The sequence below is a fragment of the Ctenocephalides felis genome, unplaced genomic scaffold, assembly GCF_003426905.1.
Source record: "Ctenocephalides felis isolate EL2017-DRISC unplaced genomic scaffold, ASM342690v1 CF-g0.4_SCAFFOLD_01886, whole genome shotgun sequence".
NCBI lineage: Eukaryota > Metazoa > Arthropoda > Insecta > Siphonaptera > Pulicidae > Ctenocephalides > Ctenocephalides felis.
Genome location: NW_020538040.1, coordinates 132054828 through 132071103, shown reverse-complemented (window position 1 = coordinate 132071103; position 16276 = coordinate 132054828). Strand labels below are relative to the sequence as shown.

The following is a 16276-nucleotide window of genomic DNA, read 5'->3' as shown; positions in this document are numbered from 1 at the left end:
ATGTTTGTTTCTTAAAAAATTGAACTATTTTTGTTCTAGTGCACGATGATTATTTAAAGTCATGCGTTATTTGTTTCGAACGTTAAACTTCTAAAGCATGTGTACATGTGTACTGGAATTAATAAAATCAAGAACGATATAATGTATAAGCATTGCTTTTGCAGGTTTCACACCTTTGCATTTAGCTGCCAAGTATGGAAATATTCAAATTGCTAAATTGTTGCTCCAAAAAAAAGCTCCTGTAGATGCTCAGGGCAAAAATGGCGTAACTCCTTTACATATCGCGAGTCATTACGATCATCAGGAAGTAGCTTTATTACTTTTGGCTAACGGCGCCTCACCATTGGTGACTGCAAAGAACGGCCATACACCTTTGCACATAGCTGCCCGGAAAAATCAAATGGATATTGCTACGACTCTTCTCGATCATGGAGCACCTCCGAATGCTGAAAGCAAAGCCGGTTTTACTCCTTTGCATCTGAGTTCTCAAGAAGGACACACTGACATGTCAGCCCTGCTTTTGGAGCACAAAGCTAATGTCAACCAACCCGCTAGATCAGGACTCACTCCACTTCATCTTTGTGCGCAGGAAGATCGAGTGCCATTAGCAGAAATTTTAATCAATAGCGGAGTTGATGTCAATGCTGCTACGAAACAAGGTTACACGCCCTTACATATTGCCAGTCATTTTGGCCAAGTGAATATGGTTAGATTTTTGCTCGAAAACAAAGGAGAGGTTGATGCTAAAACAGGAATTGGTTATACGCCGTTGCATCAAGCTGCTCAACAAGGACACACATTGATAATTAATTTATTATTATCGCACAAAGCAGATCCAAATGCAGTAACCAATGTAGGTATTTTATTGTCACCTAATTATGTACATATATTAATTTTTGTTTCCAATCATTTAGCAGAATCTTAATCAAAAATAATTAATCATGTCTATCAAAATTTATAAGTGAATTTTTTAAACCGCCAAGAATAATTGCGTACAAAATTTTTGTGATTTATTTTCAATTTTTTAACTTTCCCTGGGGTAAGTAATCGTCAAAAAATCGAAAATGAAAATTTTTGCACATCTTTACGGTTTCTGAACATTTTGGTATACCTTAGAAAATATGGATGTATGTTTGTATGTGTATGAGTTTTGTGTGGTTTTCGGGAGCAGGAATCAACCGATTTGAATTAAAAAAAACATTCGATTTCTATTGATAAGGAGACGTCCTAATTAGTTTTTGGAGGCCAGCCGTTTAGGAGATACGGAGCAAAGAGTTCAGAAAATAGAAATTAAGTTTTTGAGAGAACAGACCATCCGATTTGATTGATTCAAATAGCATTTAATTTGTAATAATGAGAATGAGTGAAGATTTGTATAAGTCCAGCCGTTTTGTAGATGCGGAAAAGTGCAAAAAATCGTAGATTTTGAGAGAACGAAGGATCCGATTTGAGCGATTCAAAAAACATTCTGCTTGTGAAGAAACTATTAGTCATTGAAGAAGGCAGACAATTTTGTTTGAAAATATGTTTTGGATTTTAATTTTAATTTTAGCTACAATTTTAAATCTCATTATACTTAAAATAAATACTTTAAGCTCTTAAATTTTGTCTATAAGATACGAATGATTAAAGCTACATTATTTATAAAAATCTATTTCACAACATTTATATTCTTTGAATGTTTAATTACGGTACGGAAGTTCCAGCAATTTGCTTTAAGACATGATGGCCATGCACTACTAGTTTATTGTATTTTGTTTTTTGAGTGGTATGAGATTACTATTGAACCTCCTAAGAAAAAACTACTATATAAGGTTGTCAAATATCTCCCTTCCGCCTTTTTGTATTATAAACCAAGAGCAAAAAAGCGGAAGGGAGATATTTGACAACCTAATAAAATCCTCAATAACTTTTAGAAAAATTCTTCTTATTATTCAACTCCGATTTTTTCAGAATGGACAAACGGCTCTAAGTATCGCTAATAAGTTAGGATATGTCACTGTAGTGGAAAGTCTGAAAATTATAACTGAAACAAATATTACAACTAATTATACTACTACTATAGAAGAGAAGTATAAAGTAGTTGCACCAGAAGCCATGCATGAAACATTCATGTCGGACTCGGAAGATGAAGGTGGTAAGTACTTATGTAAAGAATATACAATGTGCTTTCGATATATGGTTTGTTTATCAAAAAAACAGCGATTTCTAAAACTACTATTATCATGCAATAGCAGTACGCTCTCATTAAAGATGTGCCATGATTATGAATAATTGTCTATTGTATATTTTAGGAGAAGATCCAATGTTGTCAGATCAGCAACAATATCGTTATATGACTGTTGATGATATGAAGTCCATGGGCGATATGTCAATGCGCTTGGATACAACTCATGATGATGCGCACGATAATCGACATTCTATGGGTATATTATTTTTGAATAAAAGTAACTAAAAAAAAAACTATAATTATAGCCCTACTGACTCAACTTTTTGATTGGCATGTTTATTTTTTTATTGTTATTAATATCGATATTTAGGTTTTTAGCATAATGAACTATTATATTGAGAATCTAGATTACATGTATTGTATTTCAGCTCCATCCATAATTAACGAAGCAGCTGTGAACCGACATTACAACAAAGAAAATTATGCTATGAACACTCAACCTTTGGGTGCTCCATACAACGTGAATATTGCCAAAAATCCTGTTCATATAGGGTATGTCATCTACTATAACATCACAACTTGATTTCTTACATCTATTTCATAACTCAAACTTCATAAAAATATCACGCTAGAAACCATTTTATTAACTTATATGCTATATTTTTTAAATATTGTGCGCCACATACGAGGTTCTTCAGTAATAATATAGTCATAATAAACAATGAGTTTTAAACTTGACATTTAGACTTGATTTTTAAAGATTTTTTTTAGCATTTTGAGAAAATATAGTATAAAATGATATAAAATTTAAATATTTTTTAAATAATAATGGGTAGTACTGCCCTATTAAGGCAAGTCTTTGAGCTGAGTTAAACTCCAAATCGATTCAGGGAAGAACTAGTTTGAGAGTTTTTCTCATTTTCATTTCACTCATACCGCAGTTTCAATTGGAAACATATTTTGATCTATATTTTTAATTGAAAATGGACATCGCGCTGTCCGATGTCAGTTTGCCAATAAAATACAATATATGGAAAAATTACAAAGTCGCATATTTAAAAATATGCTAGTTTTAGTAACATTTCCGCAACTGTATAGCGTCAAGAAAGCTACGATCATAATCCTATCAGATCTTGGGCGTCATTGTCGCAGTAATCAGTTCAAACATATAGCTCGATTTCAAAACTACTTTTAAAAACAGGCCAAAGGATCTGCCGGTAGAAGGAACAGAAATCTGCATTTATTGCAAAGGCCTATTTTTCCCCCTAAGCCAGACAAAGCCTGGTTAACATTTTTATAAACATTTACTTTTCTTGCTTTGCCTATCTTCTGAATCTTTCTTGAGTGCTCGACTATTTTATACAGGTGCACTTCCGATACGTAATTTATTTTACCAGAAAGATTAAAATCATCAGATTTGAACTTGAAGAGTTCAATTATATTTTGGTATAGATAATTTTACTACTACTAATTTCAATTTGTGGTTGTATCAATATTTTTCAATATAGCATATCAATTGAATGGTTTGGTGGATGTATTTGTTCATCAATATTAACATAATTGTTGTCATGCATGTTGCTGTCAAATAGTTTTAATGAAAGCATTTCAAACAATTTTTATAGGGTTTTTTTCATTTAGATTTCTCAAAGTTAAATACCTTACCTTAAACTCTGATTCTTGGTTTTGCTGGTATTTAGAATTATACCTGCTCGAAATTAAATTTGATAAGTAACACTTGATATTAGCTTTTTTGTTTAGTTTTTTCATATAGTGTAATAAAAATAAATGACAAGGGGATTTCGATAAGGACTGATAAAAACAATGTGCTATTATATATAAATTAATTGGATTGCTTACATTTAGCTAGTCATTAGTAAAACAATTAATGGTTATGTATTGCTTAAAATAATATTTGTAATGAGGTGCGATAATTTATCATCTTAACGATGAAATGTCTTTCATGTGGTATTATGTTTATTTAACCTTTAGAGTAAACGACTTTGCTCCCAGAATTACATCAGGAAGCAGGCGGATAAAGATACATCCTATGTCTAGGGCGAGGTACCTAAGAAAGAGCTTTTTTTTTCAAAGTATTTTGTTTATCTTCCGTAACTATTTATTTTTTCAGTATTTTTTTTATTAACTTTTTTTATATAAATAGCTTTTTGTACATAGTTTTATCAGCAAACTTTGATACATAACAAAGCTAAATTTTATTATTCAATATTTTGTAATGTACACTAGTAAATGTTGTAATATATGATTAAAGACATATGTTCGTAAATATTGAGAGATTGAAATAGGTTCTTAACAATGTATTTTATTAGTCATGTGGTTGATTTTAGTTGAGCATTTTTAATAGTATTATGGAGCATAGCTGTTTACTTCAATCAATCTGAATCGAATATTAAAAAGTCAATTTTGGTTTTGTGGAACTGTTAGCATTTTTTTATATATACATTAGTTAATTTCTCATCCCGTAGTAAAGTAAAACATAAATGCTGCTTATTGTCTTCCTCATTTAGAAGGCTACAGATACACTTTTGAGCATCTATTCAGTTCATTGTAATATAATTACATCCTATGTCGAACAAAAGAAATTACTTTCCGAACATTCTAATTCTTATATTGACTTTTAAGTTCTTTTTTTATAATAATTTTAGGTTGGTAATTATCATTAATATTGCATAATGCATTCAAATGTAATTATTATAATCAAGAACAGGTTAGTTTTGCATGCAATTACTGTCTTGTTTAATGCCAAATTTAAAGTTTGCTTGTATCATTTGCATATGTATAAATGTGTAGAATTAATATAATTTATTTATATATTTTTAATAAGATATTAATTCAAATAATTACCAGATTATGATGCTTAAAAATATTTATTGTGAGCTTATCGTTCTTGTTTACTTTTAATCAGAATTTGTCATTTTATCCATATTTATAATTCAATTCGGAGCAAAAACGATCGTTTCATTCGAAGTAACATTTACCTGAATAAAAAAAAATCTAAGTGCAACTCTATGAAAAAGTAGCATTTGTTGGTACAAATGTCTCTAATTTTTTTTAATAGTTTTACAACATTTGATTAAAACAAGACGATTGCACAACTAGAGTATACGATCTATTATATTATCAAACGTGTCATATTATCTATGAACGATCCCAAGGATATATAAGTTTGGCCAAAAAATTTTGCTCAATATTTTCGTTCTATCAGCACAATATCACACTAAAACGATATAACCTATACAATAAAAAATTCATCGTTGTATTTATTCAGTAAATGGTATCAAAATTTCTGTTAAAAATGGTCGAGTTTGACCATTATATTTGACAAAGTAGATTGTAAACATAATTTACTATAAAAAAAATTGTTTACAAAAATGTTTTAATTTTAAAGACGAATAAAATATATTTAAAAAAAAAATACAATAATAGATAACCAACACTTCTACATCACTAAAGCATATAAAACAGTGCTTAGAATCTTGGTTCGATTGATATCGTGTTTATTTTATTTCATAATCAGCAAAGGATTGCATCTAAACGGAGAGCCGAATATAAAATGGTTTATTCTGATAACATTTTGAAACTCATACTACATATTACAAAAACAAGGTAAATCATGTCCTGAATTGATGTATATTTATTATCGAAATTAGGTATTGATATTTCACAAACGAATTCGGTCTCGGCGTTCCGTCTAATAAATAAATGCTGTTGTATCTGCGCAACTATTCAGAAGTTAAATGGCTCGCATGCAAACGAGTAACAAGTAACTCGTTTCAATTCGGATCATGCAATTAACTCGAATGATTCGATTTCAATTTTTTCAATGATTTTTTTTATATTTATTCAAATTTTTTTCATACATATTGTATAACATTAAATATTTCTCGGCTTGATACGTTTTGATTCGAATCCAGTAAATTGTGATTCAAGCCAGGTTGTTAAGGGCTTGTTTGGAATGATTCCAATTACTTGATTTGAGTTGGCACGTCACAAATTATTTGCGTTTTAGTTGGATTTTGATTAATAATAATGAAGCTAGACACCATGTGTACTATGATGCGTACCTCTTGCTTATCGTGTGAGAGGGTAAAAAGTAAATTCACTTAAAAATATTTGAGCCATGTTACAAGAATATTGAAAGTAAGTTTGTTTGATCACAGTGTTATTGTATACTTTGATTTTACACAGTTACGTAAGTAGAGTTAGATGTATATATTTCGTAAATATATTACCATAATATTTTTTGTCTCATGTGATCGTATTGACCGCAATATCTTCAATTTACTTAATAAATCTTATTTTTTAAAGTTTCTTAGTATCGTTTCTTGTGGATGCCCGTGGTGGCGCAATGCGCGGCTGTCGCCATAGCGGTGTGCGAGTGATCGTTCCGCCGAAATCGGCACCGCAACCGACGAGAATCACCTGCCGCTATGTGAAGACTCATCGGGCACCGCATGCACCACCACTCATGGAGGGAGAGACCTTGGCCAGTCGGATCTTGGAATTGGGTCCCATCGGCGCTAAATTTTTGGGGTAAAAAAAATAATAATATAATAATTAATCTCTTTGCAAATAATAATAATAAGTCCTTATTTTGAGTACTACTTTTGATAGTACATCTGATAGTTAAAAAAACTTAAAAAATGTGTTACCTTTTTTTCATCTTTATATATTTATGTCGCTTTTCTTTGTACAATTGATTTGTTTTTCAACTTAGGCCAGTAATTTTAGAAGTACCCCATTTTGCCTCTTTGCGGAATAAAGAACGTGAAATAGTAGTATTGCGTTCTGAGAATGGTGAAACATGGCGGGAACATACGTTACAAAATAGCGAAGAAGCTGTGCAAGATGTACTGAACGAAAGTTTTGAAGGAGATGACCTAAATTGTTTAGAAGATCTTCATACCAATCGCATTTGTAGAATCTTAACTACAGATTTTCCTCATTATTTTGCTTTAATTTGTCGCATCCGACAAGAAGTCCATGCTATTGGTCCAGAAGGTGGCACTGTATCGTCCTGTGCAGTTCCACAAGTTCAAGCAGTATTTCCGGCAAATGCGCTGACGAAAAAGATTAGAGTAGGATTGCAAGCACATCCGATAGATACGGAAATGACCGCGAAATTGTTTGGAAGAGGCGTTGCGGTATCTCCTGTGGTGACTGTTGAGCCTCGAAGACGTAAATTCCACAAAGCCATCACTCTTAGCATCCCTGCTCCTAAGCCCCACAGCCAAGGAATGATTAATCAGTATTCAGGATCAGCACCAACACTTCGTCTTCTGTGTTCTATAACTGGAGGGCAAAATCGTGCAGTATGGGAAGATGTTACTGGTTCCACACCTTTAACTTTTGTCAAAGACTGCGTATCCTTTACAACCACAGTATCGGCTCGATTCTGGTTGATGGATTGTAGAAATATCAGTGATGCCACTAAAATGGCCACTGAATTGTACACTCAAGCATCTCACGCTCCATTCATGGCCAAGTTTGTTGTATTTGCAAAACGGATCGACACACAGTTGGCTCTCATTCGTGTGTTTTGTATGACAGATGACAAAGAAGACAAAACATTAGAACACCAAGAACATTTTATAGAAGTTGCCAAAAGCAGAGATGTCGAAGTTTTAGAGGAAAATAACATTTATATGGAATTTGCAGGAAATTTAGTACCTGTTATGAAATCAGGAGACCAGATTCAATTGAAATTCAAAGCATTTAAAGAAAATAGATTAGCATTTACAATTCGTATTAAAAACGCTGATGAAAGCAGTACTGGCAGAATGTTGTTTATGAGTGAACCTAAAGTTGCTAAAGGTGAACCAGTGCAGACACCTATTTGCAACTTGAGCGTTGTTCTTCCGGATCAAATTATTCCACAAAATACTGATAATGACTTATCATCTTTAACTGGTATGAATTTAGGATTTTTCCGGGATAGTGTCTCAAGTAAGTATATTTTAAAATCAACAAATGTTTACAATTTGATTATATTAGTCAAAATACTAATAATTTACTATCGACTTTTCACTATTTTGGGCTCACTTTATTAGTTCAAACTTCATTATTAATCTCTATCAACATTTGATATTAAGAAAATGACGAAAAATCAAGAATAATACTTTTTACTTTCTAATATTGTAAGAAAATATTATTTACTGCTATTGACTTTGGCTTCAGTTTGAGGTTATAAACATATATAAAAGTTCGAAATTAAGTAAATAAATTTATTACTAACAACAAAGGACCTTACCAAATATAATGCAATATTTTTTATCATTTCAGGTCAACCAGATATTATACATAGGGCTGATATTAGACTGGCTGATATATGCAATTTACTTGAAAATGACTGGGTCGAACTTGCTCAAGAACTTGGTATATCAGAATCTGATATCAATTTAGTTAAAGAGCAATATCCAAATAATGTATCACAGCAAGCAATGGTTATGATTAGGCTTTGGCTACGACAATCAGCTAATAGTTGTTCAGGTAATTATAGGACTTATTGCAAAATACTTAAATCTTATACTACACACACACAGACATATATATATATATATATATATATATATATATATAATTTGAATTTCAATTCAGGTAACACGTTGGAAAAAGCGCTACACAAAATAAATCGTTCAGATATTGTTAAAAAATGTATTTGCAATATTGAACTCATCACCGATGATACAGAGAAAGCTGCAGCCAAAGTTGAGTTAGAAAAGTCTGGATTTGATGTATTAAATGAAGAATTAGGTTCGTCCAGAGATTTCTCATCTGGTCATAATTTAACATCAGATCAGTCTGTCATAGAAATTCAGATATGAAAGAAGAAGATTTATCAGCTGATATGTTTCCAAGTCACTCGGAGAGCGAATTTTCAGGTTGCGGTATAATCAGTTTTTTCATATGAACTATTTATATTTAATTGTAAACTCAGTAATTTTATTTCAGTTAATGTAACAGAGGATGTTGATGCCAAAATAGAAGACCAGGCCAGTGAACTGTATGAGAATCAATCAGAGATTGAACAAACAGGTTGATATTTTGTATTTTTTGTGTAAATAGTAGTTATAGTAAATGTTAATTTTTAACCCCCCTTGGGGGTTTTGAAAAATTCCGATCTGCTTATTTTGTTCTCTCGACTTTTCGAGTCATTCTGTACCGAATTAGACCAAATTTGGAAAAGTTATGTGTGTGCGCGCGCGTGTGTGTGTGTGTGTGTGTGTGTGAGCCGACCTTTGGCCTTTCGTCGATGCTTTTTCAAAAACGGCTGGACTAATTTCAAAAATTGAAAACCCATTTCGAAGTAACTTGATTAGGGACTAGCGTTGGTCAGTTTTGCGCGACGATCGGGCAAGCCGCTTCTTTGTATCTAGCTGAAAAATGAAAATTTTTCGTCCACCTTTTAGCCCACAACTATAAATCGATTTCGAAAATTCAAAAATCGTTTGAACGATATTGGATAAGAATCGCGTTGATTAGTTTTCGGTAAAGATCGCCCGGGCCGTTTCTTTGAAATTAACTGTTGAAAATTTGTTTTGGATAATTTTGATGAAACTGTTTAACGATAGATTTTGTAGTCTGAAATAACGTACTATATTATTATAGGCGCCCGATAAGCGGATGATTATAAAAATTCATCAAAGTTTAGAATTTCGATGCGCGCATAATCAAAATCTATGCCGAAGCATATATACGTTCTGTGGGGTTTTGTAGGTAACCACTGATTATTGCAGTTTACGTCTGCACTTAAATATAATACATTTTTACAACTCGAAACGAATGAAATGAAATGTGTAAAACAAATTAATTTAATTTATACAATTTCAAATGTTATGTTTGAAAGACATCAGTTGGGAACAGCATTGATTATTCTTTAGTGAAAACCGAAAATTTTATTTTCGAATTATCAGTTGAATATTTTATTTAAATAGCTGAGTCTCAATACTTAAGTTGATTTTGTATATGTATCGGGTACGCCATGAAACTTGTCTTAAGGCAAATTGCCACTTTTTAATTTTTTTTATCACTATTTATGCTAGTTGTGCAATAATAAATAGACAGTCTTGAACTTTTTCAATAATAAAAAACCTCTAATCCATTTAAAAAAAAATGACAATAGTTTGCCATCTTACGATAATACATTGGCTAATAAAAAAGAAAATTTCTTTTTGAGACTGAATAGTTTGATTAAAGAAATTAGCTAGTATAAGTAATCTGCAAAAAAAAATTATATTTAATATTTTTTAGCCAATGAATTGAACAATAAATTGAACTTGAACAATGGGAAATATACATCAGAAGAAAAAGAATTAGTAAATACCATTGATGAATATCTGATGCATAAGCGAAATAATATACAAGAAGTCGAAAAGGAAGTTCATAAAGATATTCTACTAGAGAACTTATCAGATCAGCACAACAATCACGATCTTATCACTTCAAAAGAACTCGACAATGCAACAGAGATCTCTGAGGATAATCTGCCTGGGAAAGAATTGATTGATGTTTTGGAGAAGGAGAATCAGAACAAGTTAGCTATAGGACAAGATGAAGGTACAATATCATAAATTCGATACTTGGCGCTTTCTTATGCAAGAATATAGTTGTGAGCATTGGATTGTAAAAATGCTGTGAAGGTAGCCAGCAGACGAAAATAATTTAATTTTAATTAAAGCACAATCTATTAAATTATTAACTGTACATCCAACTGTATTGACTAAAATTTTTCAATTTGAAAATTTTTATTTTTTTACTTTGTGATGAAATATTTATATTTTGTTATGTTTGTATGAAAATGTGTGGAGAATTTTTTAATTGTTGTTTTGGTAAATCAAATATTTATGTTTTAATTTGAAATGTTTATTAAATGATGTATTATTTATCTGGCATCTTTTTTTGTGTATTTACAATCTAAAAAAAAATATTCTCATATTGGCATGGTGGCTGTATTTACAAGTAAATTATTATAAATGTATATTTAGAAAAAAATTTGGTTATTGAGATGCTTCTTATTTTTCAATGGAGATCTTGCATGTTGTATGTCAGTCAGTTAAAATAAAGCTTTCTAAATTGTTGACACTTAGTACATAAATTAAATGTTTTAACACTAATCATACCAAGACTTAATATATACCTAATTCTATCATAGCGGGTAAAATGACCCGACTCTATGTTTCATGCTTGAATGTATGAAATATGGATGTTAGGAAGAAATAAAAATTAAATTTATTATAATTAAACAAAAAAGTATGTTGAGCATTTCTATTACAAAAGCAAAAATAAGAAATTTTAATTCATAGTTAATCACATTTTTTACATATATTTGTGTCCATTGTACATTTTCCGCAAACATATTTTTTACATTTAGAGCATTTTTTGTTGGTTTCATTTTCTTTACGGTAACCTATTTGACATCTCATATGTTTATAAACATCTGTAGTAGACTTAGGCAACCATACTTTCGTATTTGTTTCTTGTTTTGGTTGTTTACGGATTTCTCGAAAATCGGCGCCAAGTTCTTCTGCTAGCTTGAATCTCGCGAGATATTTTCTCCTGTCATTTGCTTGTACAAAATCCAGGCATTTATGCCAGCTAAATCAAGGATATTGAAAAAAACTTGGAGAGGCCATCTGCAAGACTTGGATTTTGTAGTAAATTTCCTCGCCATTTGATTTGGTCATGTCTACACCAAATTTGGTTTTATTGTAATATGAAACAGTTTCAGGTAAACGTTTATCATTGTTTTCTTCATCGTCGGTATCTGTTGAATCAAACTCATTTTTATTTTCAACCAATATATCTTCATTTTCAGAAAATTCATCTTCACTAATTTCTGAAAACTCTTTGCCAATATTATTTATATCTTCTTAAGAACTTGTAATGTCTTGTTTGCTTCGACATTTTTCTGGGTAAAAAATAACCTGTACTACTATAGCTATAAAAATAAAATATAAGCTAGATACTTACCAAGACTTTCAATTTCTGCCACTTTTTTAACAATAAAAAGATTTTCAATCTAAAATTTGATATTTTCTTGAAATTATTCCGAGCTATTTTCATTGAACTACTTTAGGCAACAGTGTTTAGAAGAATGTGCAACACACTAACTACAAATATGACTTGACAATCTCATAAACCAAAAAATTCTCTCCGGGTCAAATGACTCATTGTGGTAGATATCGGTATACAAGAAGTATTATTCAGAATAAACAAAACAAAACAAGAAAAAAAAATTGTTTATAACTGTTAATTACTTAAAAAAAAGTCATGAAGTCAAATGTGCAAACGCAATGAAATTATATGTGCATTTTCAATGCAAAAGTTCAAAATGGGTCATTTGACCCGGTATGGTATGTTTAGTGTTAAATCAGAATCAGGTCTAAATTTTTGTTCAAATTAATAGAGTATATAATATCTTTATAGTTTACAGATAAAATCAACTAAATAAATATCTGCAAGCATGTATAAGAAAACAGCATTGACAAGGAGTATGTTTATTCAATAAGACTTTCCATTAGTTAAAAAGAAAAATAAATAACCTGTGATAGGGTTATGGACAAATAAATTATAGTACTATTTTGAGTTTTTTTTATTTAAAAAAAAAAACTAAATGTTAATATAGGCTATTATAAAAACTATAAATTGCAATGATTGTTTGTCAAAATAAACTGTAGTGTATCAGTTGTCATTATCAATGAAGAATGAAACAGTACAAGTAATTATAATAATCATTAAATGCAGTTTCATAGTAAAAACTAAGAAAACCTTTAACTATTAAAGAATAAATTCCGAATTAATATTTATATTATATCATATTCTGGGATAAGTTAAAGAATTGTTTTAGTCGCAGCTGTGTTGATATAAATTTATAGGCGCCTGTGATTAATTTGATTAATGGCCTAACAAAGAATTATATTAATAAATAAAACAATCATGCAAGATTTCCATTGCTTCCTTGGTTATTTAATTTTGATATGCTATTTCTATGAACTCTATTTAATTATAATTTATGTATTGTTGGTTTGCATGTCAGTATTTTAAAATATATTAAACATAAACTGCTATATTATACTTGTTATTTTATTTGATTTGTTCATATTATTTTAATTATGCGAAATATGGTATATACATAGAGTGTGTTATAAATCTTTTGTAATGCACTTAATTAGTGATAACGAATCATATAATATGATTTAAATTATTTTTCTGACATACAACTCTTTTGAATAATTATTTTAACAAATCAGTTTATTAAACATTATTTGAAACGATCAAATAAAAAGTCATAGTTTTATTATTATAAAGGAGTACCAATATGTATATATATATATATAATAAGTTTGTATATTGATATATTATAAGCTGAGATGAAGAAGAATATCTGAATGTAGTAACATGAAGGTATACAAAAATATAATATTGTGCATGCATAGTAATATCTATAACACTAAATATTACTAAATATGCCAAAGATAAGAAAATGCTTTTTATCACTGATTATTTAATACGGCTTATATTGAATAATCCTGATTTATATAAAACAAAATAATTAGTTCTTGATATTTTGCAAAATTTTGAGAGTGAAAAGATGAATCAATGGAAAATTACTAAGAAGTTATTGTTGATCTTGTGCACCTAGTTTTTTTGTAATTAGTATTCTCTCAATTTATACTAATAATTTTATTACACCTAAATTATTAACCAACTGTCATTGACAAGATAATATTTATTTAATCCTGATTTATATAAACAAAATAATTAGTTCTTGATATTTTGCAAAATTTTGAGAGTGAAAAGATGAATCAATGGAAAATTACTAAGAAGTTATTGTTGATCTTGTGCACCTAGTTTTTTTGTAATTAGTATTCTCTCAATTTATACTAATAATTTTATTACACCTAAATTATTAACCAACTGTCATTGACAAGATAATATTTTATTTAAACTTTCAAAACCTGGTTTATATCTTTATTGTTTTTCATTGCTATAAATAGTTTTATAAAGAAACCACAAAACATAAAAAATAACTAATTAAAAATAAACTAATAAAATAGTTTGTTGAGAGGCATTAAACTTGAAAAATTAAATCTCTGTATATTATAGATTTTTTTTGCATCTCGAAGTTTAGTAATACTCTGTTCATCTATTAACAAATTTGTAAAAAAAATGACTAATAGCACTGGGATTGTGACTTGAGGCAAATTCGCCCGCCTTGTTTAATGGATAAATATGAAGAATTTAATGATCATATTTTACTCCATGTAGAACGATGGTACAGTATGACTTGCTTAAGTAGCTTAAATAATATTGCTCTTTGCGTGTATTAGTTTTTATTTACTGCATTTTTAATTATAGCGATGTAAGTAAGTGCATGCTAATGTTTTCATATAATAAAAATTGTTTAATTACTAATTTAACTTTTGTAATATAATTGATTTAATAACGAATCAACTTAATTCTGGATATTGTCTTAAGGTATAGCTTTGAATGAAACTAGTTTGATACCGAGTGATGTAGAAGAATCAATTAGTTCGCCTATATTAGGCCAACACAGTAAAATACCCGTAGCATCGAAAACTACGACGAAAGTAAAAACGATAAAAAAACACTCGAAACCGATAAGAGATATAACCAAGTCGATACCAAGGCCGCAAATTGGAAACATTGAGTGGGATTTCAATGAAGATGGCCAGGAACAGGAAACTACAAAAATCTCCAACGACTCCAATATGGAATCCTTTACTGGTTCGGTTCAATTGGAAGAGTACGAATTTAATATTTCGGACGAGCAGTGCCCGCCGGAAGTGAACGAGAGCGATTCCGATAGCGAAGATAAACAGTCGCCGCAAAGTCCGCCATCGGTGAGTGCCAATAAACGCACTTTGCCGCACAAAGGCAACGGAAATGCGGGCGACCTGTCCGGCAGCGCCAGCGGCAGCGGATCAGACATCGCCCTGCACGAAGCGGGAGCCGAATCCAGCGACGAGGAACCAGGTACGAAGTAGGATGTGCGTTTCATACTCATACCACGAATATCAATTTGTTGCCATTTGCGAACTCATATCAACACATGTAAATGAACTATACGAACTGTTGATCTGTACGAACGCACAGATATCACACTTGTTTTCTATGGCATCGTATAACAAGCGCCTTCTTTTGCGGTATGAGGATAATACAATTTTATTTTCATGACAAAATCATGTTCAATAGAAATAATTTTTTTCACTATTCAAGTTTTAGAAACATTGTATTTTTCAGCATTACATTGTAAGACTGTTCAAATATGTTTTAAAATCATAGGTTTTTAAAATATTTTCGAAACCGCGTTCGAAATGTAGCACTTTTTAGTTCCTTTTTCAATTCGAGATTTAATTTGATCGTCACTATAATGTCCATTATTTCGCAAAGGTTGCTTTCAATTAATTATCTTTATATTTGTTTTCCTTTTTTTCTCTAAGGAATGTTAAAAAGATTTTTTTATTAATGATCATGATTGAATTTTTGTCCACAAGGAAAGATTAAATGTATGAAATGAGTTTTGGCCATCAGAATATTTTCAATGAAATTTTATGCAAATTTATTAGAAATCCATACATCCAGTCTATTAGAAACTCAAATTTGTTAATCAGTCAAAGATCAAATCTTATTTCGATTTAAAAGTAAGTTCAATACAATCCGGCTGCTTACATATTTATATTTTAGCGTATGTCAATTAGCGAAATCAACCTTTTCATTTTTTACGTTAAAATTATATTGCATTGATTTTACATCGACATATGTATGTGGTATATTCATTATTACTTCGATTTCGTCTCTTGTATCGGTCGAGTTGCGGCGATGCATAAATGGAACTAGCACGATTAATCCACGATCTGAGAATATGCACAATGATTGTATATTATATATAACCTTATTTAATGATAATTTAATTTTATACTATCGAAAACAGTATGTGCATAATATATAATATATCCCTTACAGTGCTAACCATCGATATATCGTTGCCACATGAAGCCGGAGCGTCGGTATTGCGACGCTATAGTAAAAAAGTAACGTTCAACATCTTCGAGAGAATGGTTCTAA

The 16276-nt window shown here is 30.5% G+C and overlaps 1 protein-coding gene across 1 annotated transcript in view; it reads left to right on the top strand.

The window, feature by feature from the left end:
• LOC113378780 (ankyrin-3-like) overlaps window positions 1-9223 on the top strand; it is a 56178-nt gene extending 46955 nt beyond the window's left edge. Inside the window, exons 10-18 of the mRNA XM_026619375.1 lie at window positions 165-853; window positions 1954-2233; window positions 2295-2426; window positions 2599-2722; window positions 6497-6721; window positions 6906-8134; window positions 8471-8677; window positions 8786-9069; window positions 9140-9223. Coding sequence (XP_026475160.1) covers window positions 165-853; window positions 1954-2233; window positions 2295-2426; window positions 2599-2722; window positions 6497-6721; window positions 6906-8134; window positions 8471-8677; window positions 8786-9012 — 3113 coding nt within the window. The 3' untranslated portion in view covers window positions 9013-9069; window positions 9140-9223. The remainder of the gene's footprint in view (window positions 1-164; window positions 854-1953; window positions 2234-2294; window positions 2427-2598; window positions 2723-6496; window positions 6722-6905; window positions 8135-8470; window positions 8678-8785; window positions 9070-9139) is intronic.
• The last annotated feature ends 7053 nt before the right edge of the window (window positions 9224-16276 follow it).